This window comes from Galleria mellonella, unplaced genomic scaffold (genome assembly GCF_026898425.1).
Source record: "Galleria mellonella isolate WM207_F2 unplaced genomic scaffold, CSIRO_AGI_GalMel_v1 utg874, whole genome shotgun sequence".
Classification (NCBI taxonomy): Eukaryota; Metazoa; Arthropoda; class Insecta; order Lepidoptera; family Pyralidae; genus Galleria; species Galleria mellonella.
In genome coordinates this window covers 1,273,011-1,300,014 of record NW_026442167.1, presented here as the reverse complement: position 1 = coordinate 1,300,014, position 27,004 = coordinate 1,273,011, and the positions used below count along the sequence as shown (strand labels likewise).

Here is a 27,004-nt window from a genome sequence, read left to right as displayed (position 1 = left end):
TGATGGAAATACACTTTAATACACTTGGAATTCAGCACGTTGGTTTCCAGCGTGATCACGTGGAGGTCATACTGATAGAGTCTATTGCTAGCAACAGGACTGCCGGTTCATATTACTAACAATCCCTTGAGATGATAGATGAGGATGAATGCGGACCAGTTGGCCCATCATGATGAATTCGACAAAAATTATTCACAATTGTATCCAGAGGTAACCGCATGGAAATCGTTTTGATATGATATTGCTAGCAATGGATCACTAATTGATGAAAAAGATAAATAAATTTGTAACTTCTCTTTATTAGATACTAAAGATAGGATATAAAACAAGTTGGAAGTAAGTACATAGACAAAAGAAAATAAAAAAAAAGTAAATGACAAACAAAAGTACTGCGAGAGCCTCATAAACTGTCATTTCCGTGATCCAGTGTGCTTTATGATCCATGACATAGGTCATGAAACGTAGACAATGAGCTTTTTAGATCATATTCCTAATAATCCCTTTCAAATCAAATAAGGATATCTTCCAGTCAACCTTGATGTAGTTTTAAAAAAAATCATCATCACAAATGTTTTCGCATTGCCAACCCTAATAATCCGGGGGAGGGAAAGGGATGGGGATTAGCTGCCCCCTTGCTAGCAATATACCTTAACAGGTCGACCTCCACGCGGTTCCCCCTGGAAATCATTTTGATTAATTCTTGTGAAATTCATCACGATGAGCTAACTGACCTGTTTTCATCCTCACCTATCATTTCTCACTGGTGCCCCGCCAGCGTATACCGATAGCGCAGGCGGGGTTACCATTTCATTTTCACCCATTAAAAAAAAATCCTAATAATCCTTCCAGGAACATTCACCGTGGACCCAACGAACGGTATAATATACCCAGCTAAGCCAGTCAGAGGTAACAGCACCTACCACCTGTCGGTGACCGCCACGGACGAAGCTGGTAACGGCATCCATTTCGACACAGCCAGAGTGGATATCACAGTGCTGAGTGTTAACAAACACAGCCCAGTGTTCGTGGAACCACCGCCCGAGCAGAGGCAGCTTGAAATACCTGAGGTAAACCACCGTGGTACATGAACTAGGCATGGGCGATATCAGTATCGCTCTAATATCTGATATATTAGATAACACTGGACTTTGATATTATATATTGGCTATTTAACATATTCTTAATTGGAAGATTATATAGATACTGTAGTATATTTAGTCCATACCTCTTCGTCCCTTAGACTCAGGTGGCATGCCTCCGTATCTTGGCCCACCATTCAAACCAAAAGACCAAAAGTCATGCTAGGCGGAACAATCAAAAGTGAGAAGTACCCATGCTGGCGTTTTTGTACAATCTCTCTTTTTTTCCTTTTTTTATCTCTCTCTCTTTGTCTTTCTCTCTCTCTCTCGTTCTCTCTTTCCAGATACAGCACTAGTTTCATTCTTTATCCTTATCTAGAGGGAGACTTTGTACAAAAGTCGTTTGCTTGGGCACCTCTGTCCCATTCGTGTTTCAACCGTGAAGTAGCTGTGTTTGCATGGCTGTGTTTCGGTTTGAAGGGTGGGATATGGCGTGAATTTATAGGGTACAGAGGAATAACACCTGAGTCCTCAAGAATGGCAACGCATGGGGGGTATCATGGGCGAAACAGTATACTCTGTTATGTCCATGGTACTGCTCATGTCTATAGGCGACGGTTACCACTTTCCATCAGGTGGGCCGTCAGCTTGTTTGCCATTCTAAGTTGTATAAAAAAAAACTATAGAATTATTTTATTTTTAGAATGCAGCGCAAGCCGACTATCTAATCACAACTATAAAAGCGACGGATGAGGATGACGGCGAGAACGGTCGCGTGTCGTACTACCTGAAGGTGGACAACCAGAACGTGGGGGAGACGCAGGAGTTCAGCCTCGACCCTGACTCCGGGGAGCTCAGAACTAAGACCTTCTTGGATAGGGAGCATAAGTCCGAATACCAAGTAAGTAATTCATTAAAAACAATATAATTTCCTTATGTTTTATGTCCAAGTACAACTATTATTTAAAAAAAAAAAAAATAATTATTGTACTGTAATTATTTCACTTATTAATCTATTATTCAGCTAAACTAACTCAACTGATCCCCTATAACACATTTGAGGTCATCGCGCTATGTAATGGGTGAAGAAGGAAAGGTCGGCCTACATTTGGCTGTACAGATTTTTTTTATGCAACTTAGAATGGCAAACAATCTGACGGCCCACCTGATGGAAAGTGGTAACCGTCGCCTATAGATATGAGCAGTATCATGGACATAACAGAGTACACTGTTTCGCCCATGATACCCCCCATGCGTTGCCATTCCTGACGACTCAGATGTTATTCCTCTGTACCCAGTAAATTCACGCCATATCCCACCCTTCAAACCGAAACACAGCCATGCAAACACAACTGCTTCACGGTTGGAACACGAATGGGACAGAGGTGCTCAAGCAAACGATTTTTGTACAAAGTCTCCCTCTGGTAGACCTAATCACCTTTCATCCACATTGGTTCTTCGACCAATTTTGAAAAGCTGAATATTAATCCCTCATTTATTTTATATCCTAATTATAATTGGCCATGTGGCCCCGGCATAGAATAGGCCACCCCTTCCTTTCCCGTGGGTGTCGTAAGAACCGACTAAGGGAGGAAGAGGGATTGGCAGCAACGTCCCTCTTAAAGCATCTCTAAAGTCTGACTGCGGTTACCAATCCGCCTGCCAAGCATGGCAACTACTGGCAAAACCCCCAAGGGGGAGATTTAAATTCAGTAGTGGACAGTTAAAGGCTGATGCAATGATGATAATTATAATAATATTGGTATTGCAGCTGGTGATAGCTGCGGTGGACAACGGCACTCCTGCGCAGTTCGAGAGCCTGCGCCTTCTATCAGTGGTGCTGGCTGACGATGACGACAACATCCCCCGGTTCCAGCATGCGCAGCACAACTTCAGCATCAGAGAGAACTTGCCGCCTGGCGTCATTATTGGTGAGGTTTTAACATATATCATGCTGTGTGGTCCTGCCATAGAATGGGCCACCGCTTCCTGTCCCGTGGGTGTCGTAAGAGGCGACTAAGGGATCTTGACATTCGAGGGATGGGCAGCAATAGCGTCTCTCTTCAAATATCATTAAAGCCTAGCTGCAGTTGCCAACTATCCTGCCAAGCGTGACAACTACTGGCAAAACCCCCCTTGTGAGTGAAATCTATGTTAAGTAATAGACAATTAATGATTTATATAATAAATAAAAAACATATTACTTTTAGTTACATTGTTTTATTTTATTTTATTTACGATTTATGTCTCTTAGGTACCGTAAAGGCAACTGATAAAGATTCAGGCGAGAATGGCAAAGTGTACTACCACGTATTGGAGGGTAACGAGGACGGTGCGTTCACACTAGACAGAACGCAAGGTATCATTCGGGCTAACATCAGCTTCGATAGGTAAGGGTAACTTATCAGGCTAAACATTTCCTTTTCAACTAAAAGTACAAATAATATATCTTGTCTTGCAAGCATTTATGGTTGTTTACTATATTACCAGAGGGAGTCTTTGTACAAAAGTCGTTTGCTTGGGTACCTCTGTCCCATTCGTGTTTCAACCGTGAAGCAGTTGTTTGCATGGCAGTGTTTTGGTTGGAAGGGTGGGATATGGCGTGAATTTACAGGGTACAGAGGTTTAACACCTGAGTCCTCAGGAATGGCAACACATGGGGGATATCATGGGCGAAACAGTATACTCTACTCAGATATTATAGTTAATTAAATTTATGAATCGCTATCGATAAAAGTTGACAAAAAAGTAAATTCATTATGTTCTCAATATGATGGGTGCTGAGAAAGGGGTAGCTGGTACTCACTGCATGACCCGGGACCTAGGGAGGCTAAGACTGCAAATCCGCCACAGCCATTACTAACAATCCCTTCTGTCTCCCTCTCTGAAACTACTAGTTGGATTTGAACAGTATTTTTGCATTTAAAAGCTTAATTCTTGGGTAAACTATTCAACATAACGATAGAACTACGGCCGAAGACACAGGATGCGGTTAGTCCAGTATATGCCACTATATGGCCTGGGGCCAAGACTTTTTTTTTATAAAACTTAGAATGGCAAACAAGTTAACGGTCCACCTGATGTAAAGTGGTAACCGTCGCCTATAGACATGAGCAGTACCATGGACATAACAGAGTATACTGTTTCGCCCATGATGCCCCCCATGCGTTGCCATTCCTGAGAACTCAGGTGTTATTCCTCTGTACCCAGTAAATTCACGCCATATCCCACCCTTCAAACCGAACTTCAAATCCGCCACTGACTATGGGAGACACAATATTTGTATGAATGAATGAGTATACTTTATTTGCATTATACAGTATAGGGAATAAGCAAGACAATTAATACAACGATACAGTTGTATAAGTACAGTAAGGAGTTCTTATCGCTGAGAGCAATTCATGCCCAATATTTATTTTCCATTATTTAGGGAGAAGAGATCCGATTACACGTTGACAATATACGCAAGCAACAACCCCCTCCTGCAGCAGAGTGTGGCGGTGTTCAACTCGCTGGAGAACACCACAGAAACCCAGGAGGGCAGCATCACCACCGTCGCTGTGAAGGTACTGGACGAGAACGACAACGAGCCCAGGTTCCAGCAGAAGGTTTACTATGCTGGTAAGTTTTTTTTTTTTACAACACAGGGGGCAAACGAGCATGCGGCTCACCTGATGGTAAGTGACTACCGCCGCCCATGGTCACCCACAACACCTACGGCATTGCAGGTGTGCTGCCGGCCTTTTAAAAAGGAATATGCTCTTTTCTTGAAGGTTATGTTGTCGTATCGGTTCGGAAATACTGCTGTTGTTGTTGACTTGGACGTAAGAATCTGGAATAAGTATAATGAGATCCCTGTTGAGGATTTCCCTAGACGCTATAGTATGGGGTTCTTCAAATAGGATATTTTAGGGTTTTTTCAGGGTCGGCGACGCGCACTTTACACTCCTAGTATTGCAGGCGTCCATAGGCTATGGTGACTGTTTACTATCAGACTGGCTGTATGCTTGTTTACCACCTTTGTAGTACGAAAAAATCATTGAAATCGATCTATGCGTCACGTCTATTTACCAGAGGGAGATTTTGTACAAAAGTCGATTGCTTGCGTATCTCTGTCCCATTCGTGTTTCAACCGTGAAGCAGCTGCGTTTGCATGGCTGTGTTTCGGTTTGAAGGGTGGGATATGGCGTGAATTTACTGCGTACAGAGGAATAACATCTGAGTCCTCAGGAATGGCAACGCATGGAAGGTATCATGGGCAAAACAATATACTCTGTTATGTCCATGGTCCTGCTCATGTGTATAGGCGACGGTTACCACTTTTCATCAGGTGGACCGTCAGCTTGTTTGCCATGCTAAGTTGTATAAAAAAAATCATTTTTTAACTGTCCACTGCTGAACATAAACCTCCCCACTAAGGGTGTTTTGCCAGTAATTGCCAAGCTTGGCAGGCAGGTTGGCAACCGCAGTAAACTGCTAGTAAAACAATGATATCAAAAAAATATTACTAATTTTACATCACTTTCAAACATTTATCACCAGGTGTAAAACATACGGCGCGCGTCAACGAACCCATAATATCTGTGATGGCGGAAGACCCTGATCTGGAGGAAAATGGTACACTGATATACATAGTGGCTGCCTCAAACTTATATAAATTCGGGGCATCAAAATCTAGCGGCAGTGTTGTGCCGTCACCTTTCAACATCAGCCAAGATGGTGAGTTACTTACTTATTTAAACTCATATATATATATATATATATATATATATATATATATATATATATATATATATATATATATATATATATATATATATATATATATATATATATATATATATATGAGTTTAAATGATAAAAACTATATAAAACCCACAGGTATCCTAATGACGGCCCACTATATGTCCGAGTATAACCAAGACAGATTCGTGTTGGACATCATAGCCCAGGAGCTCGCGTCGCCACACCGCCAGGCTAAAGCACAAGTTTACGTGAGTACCATCAAATTGTCTATAATCACTCCTCTCCATCCAAAGGTTGCCTGGAAGAGATCGCTTTTAGCTATAAGGTCGCCCATTGTTTTCTTATTGTGATTATTTCTTGTAATTGTTTATATTTATAATAAGTTTACTATTGTAATGTAATAGGAGGAAACAATAAAGAGTATCTATCTATCTATCTACCTCCTATCTTTTTCATAACTCAAGGGCAAGACCTGTGTGCAGCAGTGGACAATTAACGCCTGATGTGATAATGATGTGTAGGTCCTGGCATAGAATAGGCCACCCCTTCTTTCCCGTGGGTGTCGTAAGAGGCGGCTAAGCGAGGGCGAGGCGAGGTCCCTCTTAAAATATGTCTAAAAGCCTAACTGCGGTTTCCAGTCCACCTGCGAAGCGTGCTAGCTACTGGCAAAACCCTCAAGGGGAGGCTTATGTTCAGCAGTAAACGGTTAAAGGTTTATATGACGATAATTATGATGATGATGACATCTATTATATATTGTTGGAAACACTAAATTTAATATTATAATATGGCAATTCTAAAATTGCCCTCGCTCTCTTCTGTTACAACAAGTCTTCAATGTGCATGGGTGAGTGTAAAAATATAATTAAAATAAATATATTGTAAAATTAAAAGGTGGTTTTGCAATAAATATAGTAGTACAAATTCTAACAACTTTGTGATCCGGCTCGAAGGACCACAGAAAAGGCCTCGAGAAATAAGCAAATTTAAATATAAAAAATAGAAATTATATAATTTGGCCATCAGCATTACAATTACACATAAACAGTGGATTTCATTTATTACGAACTTGGTTATAGCGACCGTTTGCCTATAGCGACGTTAAATCTAAGCCCCTTGAAAAAGCATACGTGGCTATAGCGACTTTGGAAACGTCGAGTAAGTTACAAAGTGATATTCTGAGTAGCAACTGAGTTTAGTAAACTTTTGGATAAGTATAACCGCCTCGACGATTTGTTAAAAAAAAGGTGAAGATTTCAAAAAAAACGGTGAAAACAATGCTGATTTGTACGTGAAAAAACTATACACGTCTGTATCTCTCTCTTTACGTTTGCCTGTAACGACTTCCGGATATAACGACGAAAATAGAGTGGTCCCTTCATCGTCGTTATACCCGAAATCCACTGTATATAGTGTAGACGATGTATGATCCGTGGTATCAGGCAGTCGTCCCCAAAAATGTAAGAAGACAGCCAAAATTGCCACGAAAATCAGCCGACGGTTATTTAGTGCCCTCACCACAGTACCTAGCAGTGGAGCTGCTGTATTGTTAAACCACAAATGCTGAGAGGAAAGAAATTGTTAGTTATGAGGTCTTACTGACCCTTTGCCAGCAATACACCATCCTATCAGGCGACCTCCATGTGGTTTCCCCTAGAAACCGTCGTGATTAATTCTTGTAGAATTTGTCACGATGGACTAACTGATCTGCTTTCATTGTCACCTATCATCCCTCACTGGTGCCTCACCAGCGTATACCGATAGCGCAGGTGGGGTTACCATTCCATTATCATCCATTAAAAAAAACCAACGATCCGGACCAGCTTCAAACGGGTAGATAGAATTTTCGAAAATTATATTACAGTCTATGTTATTTGTTGATAATGTAGCTTATTTTTTTTTTACATACTCGTATACATGTATATTTTTGTATATGCATTTTTTTATCTCTTTTTACTGTATATGTCTGTTGTTATTTGTAAGTAAGTATTTTTTTTATTTTATTTTTATTTTTATCCAAAGCATAAAATATATTGCATAGGATACTACATTATAACATCAAAAAAATTATAAATTAAAATTACAATTACAGTTATTTACAATTAGTACAATTCTTTTTTTTTTTTTTTCTTTTTAATTATATTCAGTCGATTTCGTAAATTTATAAAATATAGTAAGTTGCCACGTTGGCAATAACAAATGTAAAGTTTTTTTTTTCTATTGATAATTAATGTAACTCTTTTAGTTGTTGGCAATAAATGTTTTGATTCTTTCTCTCTTTCTTTCTCTCTCTCTCTCTCTTTCTTTTTTTCCCCTCTTTGTTTCTTTCAATACATACAATAATGCAAATAAATTATCTATCTATCTAAATGTTTGTTGTTTCAGATATGGGTGATCGACCGGTCGTCTCTTATCCGCATGGTAGTGTCGCGCAGCTGTAACGCGGCGGCGGTAGTTGGTGACGGTAGTGATGGTGGTGGCAGCGTGGCGCGGCGACTGGAGGCGGCGGGCCGGGCGCTGCTGGTGGCGGGCCGCCGGCTGCCGCTCGTTCACGCCGACACGCGATACGACGACTGGTCAGTCACTCCACCTTTCGTCCTCACCTATCACCTCTCACTGGTACCCAGTCACCGTATACCGATAGAGCAGGCGGCGTTACCATTCCATTATCATTAATTAAAAAACCAAAATAATTGAAGTAAAGACAGGAAGACGATAAAGATATTAAAGTGTTATAGAAAAAAGAAGCTGCTAAATTTATTATATAAGTTTTTTTTATACTACTGACGTGGCAAGCAAACATACGGCCCACCTGATGGTAAGTGGTTACCGTAGCCTATGAACACTTGCAATACCAGAGGTATTACGCGTGCGTTGCCGACCCTGAAGAAACCTCTTTATCCCCATTTAGAAGAACCCTATGCTGTAGTCTCTTGGAAAACCTCGGCAGGGAGCTCATTCCATAACCTGAATGTTCGTGGGAGAAAACATCTCTGAAACTACGCTGTACGCGACCATTTAGGCTGTAGGGTATGAGAGTGAACTCCCTATCGATGGCGAGCCGTACGATGGTAGAAAGTGGCTGTGGGCATCATATTGACCAATTCCTCTGAGCACAATCCGTTTTACAAGCGGTAGAACATGCAGAGTGAGGCAAAATCTCTCCTAAGACTTAAAGGTTCGATACCGCTTGTAAGCCTGAGATCATCGACAATTCTCATAGCTCGTCGTTGCAAGGAAGCGAAGGGTTCAAGCTGGTATTTAGGTGCTTTCGCCCATAAGAGAGATAAGTTTTTAATAATTAAAGTATTTATGTAGCTAAGTTTCGTAACCGTTTGACGGGTTTCTAAAATAAATAAAACTTTATAAATAAAAATAGCTTATCCCTCTCCCACACTGTTTTCTATTTGTAACACAGATATTCACAAATGGGACAGAAGTACCCATGCAGAAAACTTTTTTACAAAATGTCCATTCGTTAATCATCAATTATGCCAGCCCACTACTGAATATACACGCTAGCCACACTTGGCGACAGCAGTTAGGCTTTGGTGATGTTTAAAGAGAAGCGCTGTTGCCCATCCTTCGACCATCAAGTTCCCTTAGTGCCTCTTACGACACTCATGGGTTAAAAAGGTTTAGCCCATTCTATGCCAGGACGTCAAGGCCGTTCATTATCGGATTAAATTTAATCTCCAGGTGTGAAATCCACCTGCACGCCGTGGATCCGACCTCGTACCAAGTATTGCCGGTGGAACAGGTTTTGGAGACTATCGACTCCAAATACGACGAGCTGAAGGACGTCTACCAGGAATACGGGGTCGAGACCCTAATCGCCGCTAGCGCCACCTCTAAAGGTAGCAATTTTTCTTTTATAAATTTACTAATTTGCTAGCAATTATAAATCATATATAGGACTTCATGATTCTATGTTATCGTATGTAATCTATAAGTATGTAGGTATATTTATATATGTATATTTATATTTGTACATATGTATTTTTATTACATATTTGTATATTTATGTAATATTTGTTTAATGTATTCATGTATGTATGTTTACATAATCACAATGTGCAGTAGTTCTCTATTGTATGTGTTGTAATTTTTTTCACCGCATAATAAAATTTCTGTTTTGCCAAAGGTTGACTGCGAGAGAATGCTATATAGTATTAAGTCCGCCTTTTGTACCAGACATTTTTTTTGTAATGTGGTCAATAAAGAATAAATAAATAAATAAATTCTATCTGGTGTAGGAAAAGACACTGAATAGTGTTATAGTTTTACTATATGTGCATATGCTGTGCTGTATAATATGCTATTATGTGTATAATTACATACTACTACTCACCAGAGGGAGACTTTGTGCAAAAGTCGCTTGCTTGGACACCTCTGTCCCATACGTGTTTCTACCGTGAAGCAGTTGTGCTTGCATGGCTGTGTTTCGGTTTGAAGGGTGGGATATGGCGTGAATTTACTGGGTACTGTTATATAGCCGTGGTTATGTACAACATACGAACATAAAAGTGCTGAACTGCATTTTCGAAACAGTCAGCGGTTAACAATAAGGTATGCGTCATATCATCCATTTCCAGCGATTTTTCGATATATTTTAATTCAGACCGGATTTGAACCTCAGACGAACAAGACGCTTTGTTAATTTTCATAATAAAGACTCGTGCTAATTAAAATAATTTTCTTTTTAAAAAGTCTCATCTGACCCACCCCGTAACAGTACAGAGGAATAACACCGGAGTCCTCTGGAATGGCAATGCATGGGGGTATCATGGGCGAAACAGTATACTCTGTTATGTCCATGGTACTGCTCATGTCTATAGGCGACGGTTACCACTTTCCATCAGGTGGGCCGTCAGCTTGATTGCCATTCTAATCTGTATAAAAAATAATTTACAAAATGCTGTTGTTACAATTATTTTATTTTTATACATTTAATTTTTAGCTCCGGACAGCTTCGACCCGGCTTTGGCTGCGTTGATAGCGCTTCTAATAGTGCTGTTCACTGGCATCGTCACCTTCATAGTGGTGTGCGCCTGTCTGAAACATTGGTACGTTTACAACTACTTACATATTTTTACAACCCTTACATCGAATACTGTTTTGCCCGCTTCTATGTAGTTCCCATATATCATCCCCATTGGAACCCTTCATGAATCCGGTCTTGTATTGTATTATATACTTAAACTAGCGACCCGCCCCGGCTTTCAGTGTTTCTCTACAATACTATACATGTGTTATACATATAAAGCTTCCTCTTGAATCACTATACGAGGTCTGTCCGGAAAGTTCGTATAAAAGTGTTCTGGAATGCGAGAAAGAGGAGTGGGGAGGCCAGGTAAGCGCAGGACCCCTTCCTTATGTCCCTAACAATGCTTCAGTTCTGGTCTGACCGCCGTGCGGTGCGAACTGGCTTGTCACGCCATCTGTGAAGTTACCTCTTAACGAAACCCCGTCGGCATGGAGCCCGCTTCCGTTGAAGAGCAGCGCGTCGTAATCAAGTTTCTCTCGAAACTCGGCAAGAATGGCCGTGAAATTTTTGCCGATCTAATTCGATAAGACATCCGGGGAACCACGAACAAAAAAATCAAGAAAATCCCGCTCAAATGTCAAGACAATGTTGATTGTTTTTTTCGATGTTCGGGGGATTGTCCATCAAGAATTCGTCCCTCCAGGCCAGACAGTTGATGGAAAATTCTACGTCGATGTGCTCAGATCAAAGCTCGTGTGGCACGAGTTCGTCCAGAATTGGCGCGAGAGGGGCGTTGGATTCTTCACCACGACAATGCCCCTGCCCACACCTCTCTTGTTGTCCGTGAGTTTTTGAGTAAAAATTCCATTACGGTGACCGAACACCCCCCCTAGTCGCCGGATTTGGCCCCGTGTGACTTCTTCTTGTTCCCAAAAACCAAATTGGTACTTCGGGGGCGGCATTTGGGGGACATAAATGAGATAAAAAAAGCTACGACGGGGCAGCTGAGAAACCTACAACCAGAGGACTTTCAAGGAGCCTTCTCACAGTGGAAACGGCGTTGGCACAAGTGCATTATGTCACAGGGGGAGTACTTTGAAGGGGATAAAATTGATTTACCTGAATAATTGTAAAATAAAATTTTTAAAAAACTTTTATACGTACTTTCCGGACAAACCTCGTATCTATTTAAAAAAAACGCTTCAAAATCCGTTGCGTAGTTTTAAAGAAGTAAACATACATAGGGACGGACAGAGAATAGAATAAAGAATAGAGAATAGAGAATAAAATGCTGGGCCACCTTATACGACATGATGATTTTTTAAGAGCATAGTAGAAGGAAAAATAGAGAGCAAAAGAGGAAGAGGAAGACCGAGGAATAACTACATGGGACAGATAAAGGAAACACTAGGTGTCATGTCGTATAGGGAGGTCAAGGATATGGCCTGGGATAGAGCTGGCTGGAGGAAGATGCATGAATTAGTTGCATCGACAAAAGGAAACTCTTAAATGAAAAGAGAGGAACGGACAGACAGCGACAACGATTTTGTTTTATACTATGTAGCGGGGTCTTATATTGTATTATATATTTAAATACCTTCATAAAGTTTCAATCAATTCAACTGATCGGTTATTTTATAGCATTTTATATGTGATTCTTTAAATTTATATAACTTTTTTTTTCTTGAAATTAACCGATTGAAATAAAACAAACACTAAATGTTAAGTCGAGCAAATCACAACGCATTAATGAAAGCCGCATTCAAATCGATTAAGCCGTTTTTGAGATTAGCGTACACAAATGTACAGACAAACAGACATAAATTCTAAAAATCATTGTTTGGTTTCTATTGCGTTCATAAAGCTCCCCTGTAATAGTTTTTCTTATATATCTTCCATGTACAGACAGCGATCCCTTAGGATTTTATTATATGTATTGATTTGACCTTACCACATATGTTAGGGTGATACCACCGCCGTCAATGCCATCCAGCAAGGGTGACAGCCTCGCCCGGCGGAGGATACTCGAGGAGTTGAGCACCACAGAGAATCCGCTGTGGTTGGAGACGAAGCTCCGCCCCTACGAGGAACAGGAGCTCACTATGAACGTATTCGGAGACCAGAACGAGCAGGGGAATGGTGATCAGCCACAGGTGCGTATTTTGGGTGTTTTTTTTTTTATGGATGATAATGGAATGGTATCCCCGCCCGCGCTATCGATATACACTCGCGGAACACCAGTGAGGGATGATAGGTGAGGATGAAGTAAGTCAGTTAGCCCATCGTGACGAATTCAACAAGAATTAGTCACGATGGTTTCCAGGGGGGACCACGGGAAGGTCCACCTGTTTTTGTTCATCACCAATTTTGTTATTAATCTCTGCTGCACATGAATCTCTCATGTATTATTTTTTACTAGGAAAAGTTTTTTTTTGATGGGTGAAAATGGTATGGTAACCCCGCCTGCGCGAACGGGATACGCTGGCGGAGCACTAGTGAAGGGTGATAGATGAGAATGAAAACAGGCCAGTTAGCTCATTATGATGAATTCATCAGGAATTGACCATGATAGTTTCTAGGGGGAACCGCGAAAAGGTCGACCTGGTTGGGTATATTACTAGCAATGAGATTCTCAGTCTTAGATTAATTTTGGATTAATTGTGCGTATGAACAATCATAATAAAAGGGTATCCCCATAGATCCATAAAGAATAGTCCTATAGCTCTTAAAACATCACCAAAACCCTAACTGCGGTTGCCAACTTGCAATTTATTGGTTTTGGATTTTTTTTATACAACTTAGAATGGCAAACAAGCTGAAGGTCCACCTGATGTAAAGTGGTAACCGTCGCCTATAGACATGAGCAGTACCATGGACATACCAGAGTATACTGTTTCGTCCATGATACCCCCCATGCGTTGCCATTCCTGAGAACTCAGGTGTTATTCCTCTGTACCCAGTAAATTCACGCCATATCCCAACCTTTCAAACCCCTTACTTGTGCTACTTGACACTGCTTCCTGTCAAATTTTATAATTCTAGGTCAACGGGAAGTACCCTATAGGTTTTGATTCCCTTTGCGAATGTCAAAATATGCGATATAACTAGAATATAAACGGCCGTATCTTTTGATTGCGTCGATTTAGAAGCTTGATTTTTTCACTGCTTTAAGAGATTGTAAACCTGAATATATGATATTAATTTCAACTTGATACCTGCACGCGTTCCTAAGAAAAATGGTCTTGACAGACAGACGGATGGATGAACGGACAGACAACGAAGTGATCCTATAAGGGTTCCATTTTTTCCTTTGGAGGTACAGAACCCTAAAAATCAATAGTATTTAATTTTATAATTTAATTTTTTGTAAAATCTTCTTTTATATCTTTGAAAGTAATTTGCTATTATTTCCCCAATAGGCTGACAACACGTACGCAACTATACAGGGCAGCCGGAATACGGAAAGGTTCGGCGACTACGCCACTCTCGGCGGCGACTCGCCCACGCCGCTAGAAGCGGCTTTAGGCTTCCAGGTATGTTTTATTATTATTTTTTTTAATTTTAAGCGCTTCCACCTTCTTCAGGTACATCAGCCTTATCATATCCTGAACTGCTTTGTCATATAAAGTTTTATCTCCTTTCCCTACTTAAGGTAAGAAAGAAATTATTGGGTATCAATAATTTACAAAAATGTTCAAAAAAGTCACAATTGGAGTTGGTTTTTTTATGGTACACAATTTTTAATTACCAAAGTCTAACTCCGTTTTCCAACCCGCCTGCCAAGTGGCCTCCCCATAAACTGCGGAGACATAAGGAACGGTCCTGAGCCACGTACATCCACTGACTCCCAGCAATGCATTTGATGTCGTCACTCCATCTAGTGGAGGATCATCCTGTACTGCCTTTGCCTGTACGGGGTTGTCACTCAAGAATCTTTCTTCCTACTTTCTTGCTACTTACATAATGTACAGTATTAATTAAGTCGCTGCTCGCTGACATTAACTGCATAAAAAAAATTAGTAAAATAAACAATTTCACAGGGCAGTACCTTCAAGCCACCGTCTCCGAACACGCCTGAGCCTCCACCGCGGCCATCGGATTTGGGATCACTATGATATAAAAGATGGATCCTCAATAAACAGATGTAAGACACGCCACCCTAATTAATGACGTATGTTAGTGACATACGGTCTAATATCGCATAAACGTGATTAGGCCGTTATGGTCTATGAAATACAGTGGGGTAAAAGAAATAGGAATGTCGCTCCGCCATTTTGTAACACCTTAGCTGTCAAAGTAAACAGTTTAAATAGAGAGAACATAGAAGGCGTTTTTTAAAAAAAAACCGACATTAATATTTCATACAAACTGTATTTATTACGTGACAGTACAGATACAGGATCACATACCTATTTTTTTTTAAATCCTTTCATCGTGCCTCTGTGGTTTAAGCTAATATAGACTTTATTATAATGTTCTTGAAGGAACATTTTGCAGTTAGTGTGTTATAAAAATTAATTTGTATTGTGTACAAAAATTGTACAAAATGTCAATATGTTGTACAATATTATGCTAGATACATTAAAATGTAGATAGGTAGGACTTATATATATAACATATAGATATAATCAAGTCCTTTTGATATACTTAACTGTTTTATACATTTCCCCGGACTTAAAAAAAGCTAAATGTCTATTTGAGTCTTTATTAATATTTATATATTTTTTGCACTCATTTGATATTTAGCCATGATGACTCTTATACTCAAGGGATTATTTTATAGAAATATTTGTTTTTTTTATAATTTAATATTGCTTAATATTATTATTTAGTAAATGCATGTTGACGACGTGTTACTAATATTTCGACATCGAAACACAAAGACTGCCTTAAATTTATTTCGTTACCAATATTATATTAAATTACATAACATGAGTAAATATTCATACAGAACGCAAACTGCGTACAAGCGGCTCGTTGTAGGCACATCCACAACTGTGTTAACGATCTTGGAAGTACAGCGGTTTAACATTTATTTCCGATGCGGATTTAATTTCAAAACGTATACATATCTCTTTATAATTGTCCGTACGTTTTCCTTGTGAAATATAAATAATATGAAGTTGTTTGATATGAGTTTATTTACTTAAAAATATATAAAATTTTGGCTGACAGTTGTCAATTATTCATGGGTATGTCCTATTTATCTACCTACCTATAAACACTGCTTAATTTAGAACTGAACGACGCTGTTTTAATATTTTAATATATATATGTATATAACATAGAGTAAAGCATGAATCTATATCGAGCCGCTTCTATGAATTTTGGATTCTGTAAGGATATTTACTCTTGTTGAGGTAACACGTCAGCAACGTTCATTATAAGTCATTGAAAGAGTTTTGTAATGGAAGCCATTTTTTTTTAAATAACTTGTGGAGGACGGTAAATTATTTTAAACAATTTATTAATTAGGTTTCTTTTTTGTTTTAAAATATTTATGTAGTATTTATAAAAGAAAATTACAGAGATTAATTTAATGTAATTTTATTAAAATTTCAAGAAACTCATTGCATTTGACTGCGATATCTCCGTAGGTCTTTTATGCATTTTGTTTATTTTAAACATCTCGGAATCAGCGTCGTCACTATCTTAAATTAAGGACGTAAATAGAGAATAGATAGAGAGAGAGAGGACATAAAATAATATCCAACTACGATTGAGGACACAAGAGAATCTCTGTAAATAAGGATTTATTTCTTAATCACTGTAACGCTTAACACTTGTATGTTTGTGTCATATGCGTTGTTTTATATTTAAGCCGCATCTACGTCTATATATGCAATAATAACTTACTGGTACACTAGTGGATTTCAAAACCTGCGCCGGCGTATTATCACTTGCGATAGCCTGCAAATAGATGTCGGAGTTTGTTTGCCATTCTAAGTTGCATAAAAAAATCATCCATAAAGTAGTTTAAAAAGTATCAAATTAAAATATTAAATTATGAGATAGATACAGTAGGTTAGTTCTGCGTAAACTCTCGTAACAATAGACGTAGGTGCGGTTAATGTCGATCTTAGCCAATGCTCTTTTAAATGGCGTTAAACGTATATTAAGTTTTTAATTAACACCACTGTGTAATAATTTTTCTATTGCCATATTTGTAAAATTCGTTATTTGTACAAAAAATAAATGGATCTGTCAATTAAGATTATATTTAGGAGAGACTAATATTGATGATGATGATTGATGATGAAATATTGACTATGAAACGAGCACACGCCGATGTATAAGACTTGTGTTCTGAATTGAGAATTATTAATCTTTGTTACATTCATTCAAACATTCCAAACTTAGTTAATAACTGCGTCTAAAAATCCCTTTTTTTACGTCTTTTTTTGTATGAATTTGAAATTAAATTTATCTGTCCACTGCTGGGCATAGGCCTCCCCCATAGACTGCCATAAAGAACGGTCCTGAGCCACCTGCATCCACTGACTGCCTACAATACATTTGAAGTGGCTCCATCTAGTGGGATCGTTCAACACTGCATGTGCCTATACGAGGTTGCCACACAAATACCTTTCTTCCTTATCGGTTACCGGTTCTTCGAGCTATGTAACTAGTCTATTGCCATCTCAGCTTGCTTAACCTTCGGGCTATGTCAACCATTTTGGTACTTTAACGGATATTTTACCAGAAGGAGACTTTGTACAAAAGTCGATTTCTTGGGTACCTCTGTCCCATTCGTGTTTCAACCGTGAAGCAGCTGTGTTTGCATGGCTGTGTTTCGGTTTGAAGGGTGGGATATGGAGTGAATTTACTGGGTACAGAGGAATAACACCTGAGTCCTCAGGAATAGCAACGCATGGGGGGTATCATGGGTGAACCAGTATACTCTGTTATGTCCATGGTACTGCTCATGTGTGTAGGCGACGGTTACCACTATCCATCAGGTGCACCGTCAGCTTGTTTGCCATTCTAAGTAGTATAAAAAAAATCCACTCAGATTCTATCACGCAAAGAAACTCCAAGCATAGCTCTCTCCATAGCTCGCTGAGTAACCTTAAGCTTGCGGACAGTCTTGTAGAAAATTAAATTAATTATTACTCACTAATTATAAATACAGAGGTACTTATAAACACCAGATACAGATGGACAGACAGACAGACTTATTGTCGTATTTTTTTCTAATTGTCATATCTTTTTTATACATTTCAAAATAAAATATTATTATTGGTATTTAATTTACCCTCCAAAAAAATAGGGGAAATTCTCGATTCAGATACCATATTAAAGATACTCATTGTTTCAAGAAAATTTAATTTTTTTTTTTAATAAAATTATTTTGTGACAAAAGCATAGACAAACTATTGTAACTAATATTACTACGTAGTAAAGTGAATAGTCAATTGTTAGTGTAAATTTAATTGTACATATTTGCCTCTATTTTTATACCTAAAAGTATTATAAATAAAGAGATTTATCTAAATAATAAATACATTTTGTAAATAATATGTTTGTTTTATTAAAAACAGATGATTTGTCTGTTCCACACAGCCTTATGGTCCCAGTATAGAAAGCCACCCCTTCAATTCCCGTTTTTTTTTTAATGGGTGATAGTGGAATGGCAACCCCACCCGCGCTATCGGTATATACCGGCGGGGCACCAGTGAGGGATGATAGATGAAGATGTAGCAGGTCAGTTAGCCCATCGTGACGAATTCAACAAGAATTGTTCACGATGGTTTCCAGGGCGAACCACGTGGAGGTCGACCTGATAGGGTGTATTGTTAGCAATGGGTTCTAATGAAAAGGATTGTTAGTAAAGGGGTCTAATGACCCCTTTACTAACAATCCATTTCCCCCCTTCCATTCCCGTTAGTTCTGTAAAAAGCGACTAAGGGAACTAAACGATCGAAGGATGGACAGCAGCGTCTTAAAATATCACCAAATGCTAACTGTTGTTGCAAACTCACATGCCAAGCGTGGCAACTAAGGGCTAAACCTCCTTTATGGGGAAGGTCTATGTTCAACAACAGTTTTGCCAGTAGTTGCCACGCTTGGCAAAACCAATGTAGTAGCGGCAAAAATAAAAAACAATATATTTTTATCTCCTTGTAATTATATAATTCGTTACATTCGTTACAAAATGTTTCGTAATAAATATTATAACAATAACAAATTTATTCTAAAGCTAGGTATCCATTTGAGTGCAGCTCATTAATCAGGCAAATTAGAACTTTCTATAGAGACGTTCTCGCTACGGCGTGCATAAGATAGAACGAGACAGCAACATCCGGTAGCCTTAATCATGTGCGCGGTAAAGCGTATCTACTAATATCGTCATAGTGGTAGAATACTGACGGATCTGACAAATATTACATATAAAGATCCGTCAGTATTCTACGACTATGACGATATATTAATTTACTATTTGTTTGCGCTATTTAGAAAGCCTGAGAGGAATTGATTGCATTAAAATGTGGCGTCAAAATGTGGATTCCACCTTTTTTATAATAGAGGGCGCAAACGAGCATACGGCTGACCTGATGGTAAGTGATTACTGCCGCCCTATAGGACGTGCAACATCTAACAAATTATATTTATTTTAAATTATTACAAATTCACTTCTATCTCTAATGGATACCGTGATTATTAAATAAACATCGATAAGCTCCAACAAATTGTACTTTTGGCTCACTTTTCTTACTTCTCTAATTTCTCTTGCACCATCCCTCCAAACCGACTTGGTTTGGTTAAAGATTTTTTTTACATTCCACTTAATTTATTCCAAATTAATTCAAATCTTATTTAATCATGCATAAAAAATATTTATAGATGCAATATAATAAATACAGAAATGTACCACATAGTTTTAATTTTTCACAAATCTTCTCTATATATATATATATATACACCAACTTTTTAAAAAATACACTCATGTTGGAAAGAAATTATATCTTGTGGAATGCAACCACACACTATCACAGTGGACATTTCTTAATTAGAAATTAATGAAGTAACTTGAAAACATTGCGATTTATTACACTTGGTAAATAGTAGTATAATTAATATACTAATAATTGTTATGAAAAATATATTACATTTTAACCTCCAAATATGTAGCGACAAACCTATTTACTAGTTGTAAAATATACCGAATACTGATTTATATACATAATTTCAGCATATAATTAGCTATTTATATACATACATATATGTATATTCTAACAATAAATATAAATTTAAAAACTGTCTACATTTTGTATGCAGTTTTGCTGTTTAATGAATTGGTCTCTAAGATAGGTATGTAATTTTAAACTGAAATCAGAAAATAGTAGAATTATAAGTTAAGAACCTCTAGGTAATTTATATCATCCTCAGGCTTATTGCACGTTCTGTTAAAACTGATCTTTAAGAGATATAATTTAAGATTGTAATTCACAAAAAAAACCTGCTAAAATTGTAAAAAAAAAACGGTAATTTTCATTTAAAAACTACTTCACCGATTTTGATAAAATTTTTCTAAATCAATCTGTAAGTATTTTTTTTTAGATGATAAAAATTACAAATTTATTTATAACTGAGAGAATTATGAGGTAACAAACATAAAAAAGAAACACCAAATTGCAAATTTCCTCTTTTCCAAAAGTCGTTTGATAAATGAGACTGATCATCAGTTTTTGTGACTTGGGAATTCTTTTAATCTTGCATTATCAGTTTTCGCTGTGTGCAATATTGCATGTATTTCTATCATTCAAAAACACCTATACACATATTTACATAATCATAAATTTCATAAAACCAATAATTTTTACAATTCAACATTGACTAATTCAGGCGCAATCGACAATTCCATAAATAAATATCAAATATTTTTACATAATTTTTAAATTAAATTTTTCTTTATGCACTAATTACATAACTTAGATACTAAAAAAAATACTGGCCATAAGAATTTAGATTTTTTTATGCAACTTAGAATGGCAAACAAGCTGACGGCCTCCTGATGGAAAATGGTATAGACATGAGCAGTACTATGGACATAACAGAGTATACTGTTTCGCCCATGATACCCCTCATGCGTTGCCATTCTTGAGAACTAAGATGCTATGCCTCTGTACCCGGTACTATGCAAGTACCTAAAAAAACTAATAGTACAAAAGTTATATATATATTTATAAGTCTAGTAACGAAAAGTATAGGCCAATAAATTTAATAAAAACCTAAATAAATCATAAAGGGTTTATATTTTATAAAAATGTCTCATTTTATTTTATTTGAAACTTGAGACTCGATATATATGGCACAAAGTTTAACTGAATATCTATTATTTTATATTATAAGGACAAGGCTGGTACAATATGCAAAATAATTGCTGTAAATAGCAGCTGATTTCTCTGAAACGCAATTAAATTGTTATTCACTACTACTCAAATAATTTAATCTGCTTGGACCCTAAAGAGTTCTCGTACGTGTCACTTTATTTTCATTTAAATTAGGCACATAATTTCATTGTACGTCCTGAATTTTTATTTCTATAGCAATCTAATGTTTCGTGCAATTTAATTTTCCAATTAATTGATATTTCAATGCATAATTACGTTTCTGTTTTGCCAAAGGTTGACTGGAAGAGAAAGCTATATAGTATTAAGTCCGCCTTTTGTATCAAACATTCTTTTGTAATATCGTCATTGTCGTAGAATACTGACGGATCTTTATATGTAATCTTTGTCAGATCCGTCAGTATTCTACGACTATGACGATATGGTCAATAAAGAATAACTAATTAAATTATTTATTTATTTGCCATGATACTCACAAAACCATATCGCATAGGTAGACGTAATAAATAAGTTCCAAATAACACAAAAACACACCTCAACAATAGTTTAAATCTCAAAAAAAATTTGCCAATATTTTATCCAATAAAAAAATTGTGACTAAATGTAACTAGAAGGAACTTTTTACATCTTTTCAGTACCTATTAATTTTAAGTATTACATTAAAAATTTGATATTATGTAGGAATTTATAATCCAATAAATATTAATTCGTTAATAAGCTATTTAAATATAATTTCAGATCACGAGATATCAAATAAAAAAAAAACTGATTTCCCAAAGTGAAACCTTTTGGGTATTTATATAATTGAACAAATAAATACTGCGATAAAGATGACTTTAAAACGGATTCACTTGACAGACAGAATATGCACGGTCAGTTTAAAAAAAAAATCTAAAATTATAAAACAAAAAAAAAAACAAGAACTTGATGTTAAAATATGCCGCATAATATTAAATTTATTTTCCACAAAAAACCGACTTCAATCGAGAGAAGACCAGTTATATTCATTTAAAAACTAAACTACTAAAACAATTTTTGTAAAATCTCTAAGGACCCAATTTGAAAAAATATACTTTTAGATGAAAAAAAAAAAAGATTTACAAACCTATTTTCCAAATCGATTTATAAATAATGGAGTAATCAATTAACATATATAAATAAAAATCCAACGTATGTTTATAACAAGTATGTTTCCATCGTTTTTTGCAGTCTACATAAAACGAACGATCAAAAAGTATCCTCATTTCGATATAGACGTGTCTCATCGTCGCACGAAATTGGGATCTGAGGGCCTACCATGAAATATTTTCCGAAATTTCGGGCACGAACGAAACAGAAATTTGATGTTAAAATTACATAATACATGCCGTTTAAAATTATTAAAAATGTTAAAATATCGTTCTTCTGGACTATTAGGATAGGATTTATGATAAATGAAATGTTAAGCTCCATTTACTGGAACGATTTCGGTACGAACTAAAACACGAAGTTGAGCCCGAAAATACGGAATTTCATTTCATTGTAGACTACCTGAAATTACAGATTAATATCATGGCAGCTCCATAGATTACCTTCGAACTTATTGTATAATTAAAAAAAAACAAACCACTAACAAAATAGAAGTATCAATACAAAATATTGCAATTACAGTAAAGAAATCGCGTAAGCGCCTAATATTAAAATCATAAACTGAATTTTAATACTCCGATTTCTGGATGCATTGTGTATTATTTTTTTGCGCAAATTCGGAACGCGTCGATCGCCTCCTTGGCACTCTTGTTCACTTGCCGCCTGATATGGTTCAGTTTTCGGTGGGCGTGAGTGAGGAGGTCCCGATACGACCTCCTGGAATGCTGCAGGTCGTCTCTGAATCTGTGCAGCTCGTCGGCAGCGTGGCGCCGCCAGCGCTGCACTCGGGGTGATTTCTGAAAATTATTTTTTTATCATACATTTTTTTATACAACTTAGAATGGCAAACAAGCTGTCGGCCCACCTGATGGAAAGTGGTAACCGTCGCCTATAGACATGAGCAGTACCATGGACATAACAGAGTATATTGTTTCGCCCATGATACCCCCATGCGTTGTCTTTCCTGAGGACTCAGGTGTTATTCCTCTGTACCCAGTAAATTAACGCCATATCCCACCCTTCAAACCGAAACACAGCCATGCAAACACAACTACTTCACGGTTGAAACATGAATGGGACATCTCTGTCACCCAAGAAAAAGGTAAAAGTCACCCTTAGATATGAACAGTATTATGGCCATCAGTGAAAATACTCTAATACCTATAGTATAGTATACCTGAGGACTTTTTTATATCATAAAGGTGATAAACAAACATACAGCTTGTCTAATGATAAACGGTCACTATAACCTATGGTTGGTACAGTGATGGACTCACGTATGTGTTTTGCACGTTCGTCCATCAATGCCTCAGTTGCTGACCGCTGCAGTAATGTACTATAATACATAGTATGAATATTTACCTCACAAGGTACGCCACAATTACTGATGGCTTTGTCGCATTTCTTGATGAACTCTTCGCTCTAAAATAAATACAATAATTATTATTATTAATTATTTCAGCCGTTAACTGTCCATTGCTGGACATAAGCCTTCCCCATAAGAGGCGTTTTGCCAGTAATTGCCACGCTTGGCAGGCGGGCTGCCAACCACAGTTAGGCTTTTAGAGATGTTTAAAGAGGGACGCTGCTGCCCATCCCTCGCCCTCCCTTAGTCGACTCTTACGACGCCCACTGGAAAGGAAGGGGTGGCCTATTCTATGCTGGGACCACACGGCGAAAAATAAATATAATAGCTTAGATTATATACTCATAGATAGAGCGTCGAGTCTCAAAAACGGATCAACTTTTTGTCAGCTAATTATCAAATATACCCAACCAGTAAAACTATCAAATATAGATGGGCTAACTGGCCTGTTTTCATTCTCATCTATCGTCCTTCACTGGTGCCCCGCAAGCGTACATCATTAGAGCAGGCGGGGTTACCATTCCATTATCATTCACTAAAGAAAAAAATGCAATACCTTGTTGAGGTGCATACGGAAGACGATCATGTGACCCAGCAGGAACTTGTGATGATTCTCGGCGCTGAAGTGAGCCGCTCTGCGCGCGTTGTACTCTATATTGTTGAGCTTGTCCTTCAGCTGGTTGCGGCACGAATCGGGCTGAAACGTCATGATCATCGTGTGAACAAAAAACAAATATAATGCAAACAGTTACCAGAGGGAGACTTTGTAGTATTGCAGTATAAAAAAAGACAAGCGGCTGAGCGTAAAACCAAAAGCCGAATCCTTGGTTAATATAAATAAAATCACATTACGTGTTTCTACCGTGAAAAGTTGTATTTGCATGGTTGTGCAGGAAGATGATGATTTAAATAGCATACAGAGGAATAACACGAGTCTCAGGAACGAAGAAGGGGGGTATCATGGGCGAAACACTTTTATATCCATGGTACTGTCGATTGCTAGGCGACGGTCTCTCATTCTTTTCATCAGTGAAGTCAGTTGTGTTTACATTGGCTGTGTCAATCATTATAATGATTGGGTCGTAGGTAGACATATGGTCTTAGTTCGCGTACACTTAAAATATGTATCATATGTTTATATCACTTAAAACGTGTAGTCCACACGAGCGGACATTTTAACTGTCATAAGCATGCTCCCGCTGCGTGGCCGCACTGATCCGATGAGATCATCTGTCACCGTATCATGGACGAAACAGTAAAACATCAGGTGGGCCGTCAGTTTGTTTGCCATTCTAAGTTGTATATAAAAAAAAAGTTGTAAAAGATACGCCTATAGATACACAAATGTGACAATGAGTTTGTTTGCCACATTTTAACTCTTTAACTGATTAAAAAAATGCAATTTAACATACACGTACCATCCAAAATGGAGAACGGTATAGGCTATTTTTCAACCGACTTAAAAAAAGAAGGAGTCTTTCAATTCGGTTGTATTTCTCTTGTTTGGTTATTTGTTACTTTGTTTACGTTTGTTACTTATAACTCTGTGAATTCTAAACCGATTTGGAAATTTCTCTTTTTATCTAAAAGGATATTATTATCTTATCAATCCTTAACTGTTCACTGTTGAAAGTAATCCTCCTTCTAGGGGAGTTTTTGGGGGATTTCGTGGCCAATAGTTGCCGCACTTGACGGGCGGGTTGGCAACCGCAGTTAGGCTTTGGAGATATTTTAAGAGGGATCCTCGTCTTCCCTTAATCGTCTCTTACGACAACCATGGGAAAGGATGGGGTGGCCTATTTTTTGTCAGAACTACACGGGATAAGGATATATTTACATACTAATCCCATAGAAATTTTATCAAAATCTGTTTAATAGACTAATTTTTAGATAAAAAAAAACTAGAGGGAGACTTTGTACAAAAGTCGATTGCTTGGGTACCTCTGTCTCATTCGTGTTTCAACCGTGAAGAGAAGAGATTGCCCTAGCGATAAGACCGCCTTTTGTACCTTTATGTGTATATTTCAATTTGTTTTTATGTTACTATATTTCACTTGAATTCTTCACTTGTCAATGTATATATTTTTATTTAATAGTGCAATAAAGAGTTAAATAAAATAAATAAGTAAAATTGATATTTCACAAAAGCTCCAAGGCAATACGAGGCGCGTAACCTACGCGAAAAAAAAAAACGCCAAGGTACTGAAAATAACTGTTTGTATAGATAATTCGTAACGGTAAACACAACGACGTGGGCGAAATTAAAATCTTTTTGAGGTCGCCGATGAAAATCACTGCAGCCGATGGCACGGTGACAGATGATCTCATCGGATTAGTGTGGCCACGCAACGGGAGCATGCTTATGAGAGTTAAAATGTCCGCTCGTGTGGACTACACGTTTTAAGTGATATAAACATATGATACATATTTTAAGTGTACGCGAACTAAAACCATATGTCTACCTACGACCCAATCATTATAATGTTCAACATTCCTATTTGTATTCTTTTTTTTTTATACAACTTAGAATGGCAAACAAGCTGACGGTCCGTCTGATGGAAAGTGGTAACCGTCGCCTATAGACATGAGCAGTACCATGGATATAACAGAGTATACTGTTTCGCCCATGATACCCCCCACGCGTTGCCATTCCTGAGGACTCAGGTGTTATTCCTTTGTACCCATAAATTTACGCCATATCCCATCCTTCAAACCGAAACACAGCTATGCAAACACAACTGCTTCACGGTTGAAACACGAATGGGACAGAGGTACCCAAGCAATCGACTTATGAAAGTCGATTAAATTTTTGGTATATATATTATATGAAATAATTAAAAATATAAATGGTGTGTGTTAAACTCACCAAACATCCTATCCAAAACCGTTGACAGTTTATGGTTTTTTTTTAATAGATGATAATGGAATGATGACCCCGCCTGTGCTATCGGTATACACTGGCGGGCACCAGTTAGAGATGATTGGTGAAGATGAATAGGCAGGTCAGTTAGCCCATCATGATGAATTCAACGATCAATTAGTTACGATGGTTTCCAGGGGGAACCGCGTGGAGGTCGACCTGATAGGGTATATTGATAGCAATGAGGACTAACCTCCCCATTACCAACAATCCCTTCCCCCCGACAGTTTATGGTTACCATATTCAACTTATTTTAAATTATACAGTAAATGTATCATTTAAACAGGTTCACTCGAAAGTGAAATTTGTACTCGAAAAATAAAATTTCTACAAAAAATGGAGTGAAATGTCAATGATCATCTATCTATCTGACTCATTTATTCCTTTACTTTTCCTTTGACCATTATCAACTCATAATCTATAGAA

The 27,004-nt window shown here is 37.7% G+C and overlaps 2 protein-coding genes across 3 annotated transcripts in view; one reads left to right on the top strand and one right to left on the bottom strand.

Moving 5' to 3' along the window:
- Positions 1-18,330, top strand: part of LOC113518783 (cadherin-87A) — an 80,606-nt gene extending 62,276 nt beyond the window's left edge. Inside the window, exons 24-36 of the mRNA XM_026903772.3 lie at positions 850-1,067; positions 1,783-1,980; positions 2,851-3,010; positions 3,334-3,469; positions 4,510-4,700; positions 5,622-5,798; positions 5,961-6,073; positions 8,211-8,401; positions 9,525-9,682; positions 10,786-10,891; positions 12,776-12,965; positions 14,232-14,345; positions 14,853-18,330. Of these exons, the coding sequence (XP_026759573.2) occupies positions 850-1,067; positions 1,783-1,980; positions 2,851-3,010; positions 3,334-3,469; positions 4,510-4,700; positions 5,622-5,798; positions 5,961-6,073; positions 8,211-8,401; positions 9,525-9,682; positions 10,786-10,891; positions 12,776-12,965; positions 14,232-14,345; positions 14,853-14,927 (2,027 nt within the window). The 3' untranslated portion in view covers positions 14,928-18,330. The remainder of the gene's footprint in view (positions 1-849; positions 1,068-1,782; positions 1,981-2,850; positions 3,011-3,333; positions 3,470-4,509; positions 4,701-5,621; positions 5,799-5,960; positions 6,074-8,210; positions 8,402-9,524; positions 9,683-10,785; positions 10,892-12,775; positions 12,966-14,231; positions 14,346-14,852) is intronic.
- A 590-nt stretch (positions 18,331-18,920) lies between these two features.
- The window catches only part of LOC113518971 (uncharacterized), a 35,553-nt gene continuing 27,469 nt past the window's right edge, over positions 18,921-27,004 (bottom strand). The window contains exons 3-5 of one of the 2 annotated variants that reach the window (XM_026904012.3): positions 24,215-24,355; positions 23,655-23,714; positions 18,921-23,089 (exon numbers count right to left, since the gene is read on the bottom strand). In XM_026904012.3, the coding sequence (XP_026759813.2) occupies positions 22,892-23,089; positions 23,655-23,714; positions 24,215-24,355 (399 nt within the window). In that variant the 3' untranslated portion in view covers positions 18,921-22,891. The remainder of the gene's footprint in view (positions 23,090-23,654; positions 23,715-24,214; positions 24,356-27,004) is intronic. The other variant, XM_052902194.1, reaches the window with a different exon arrangement.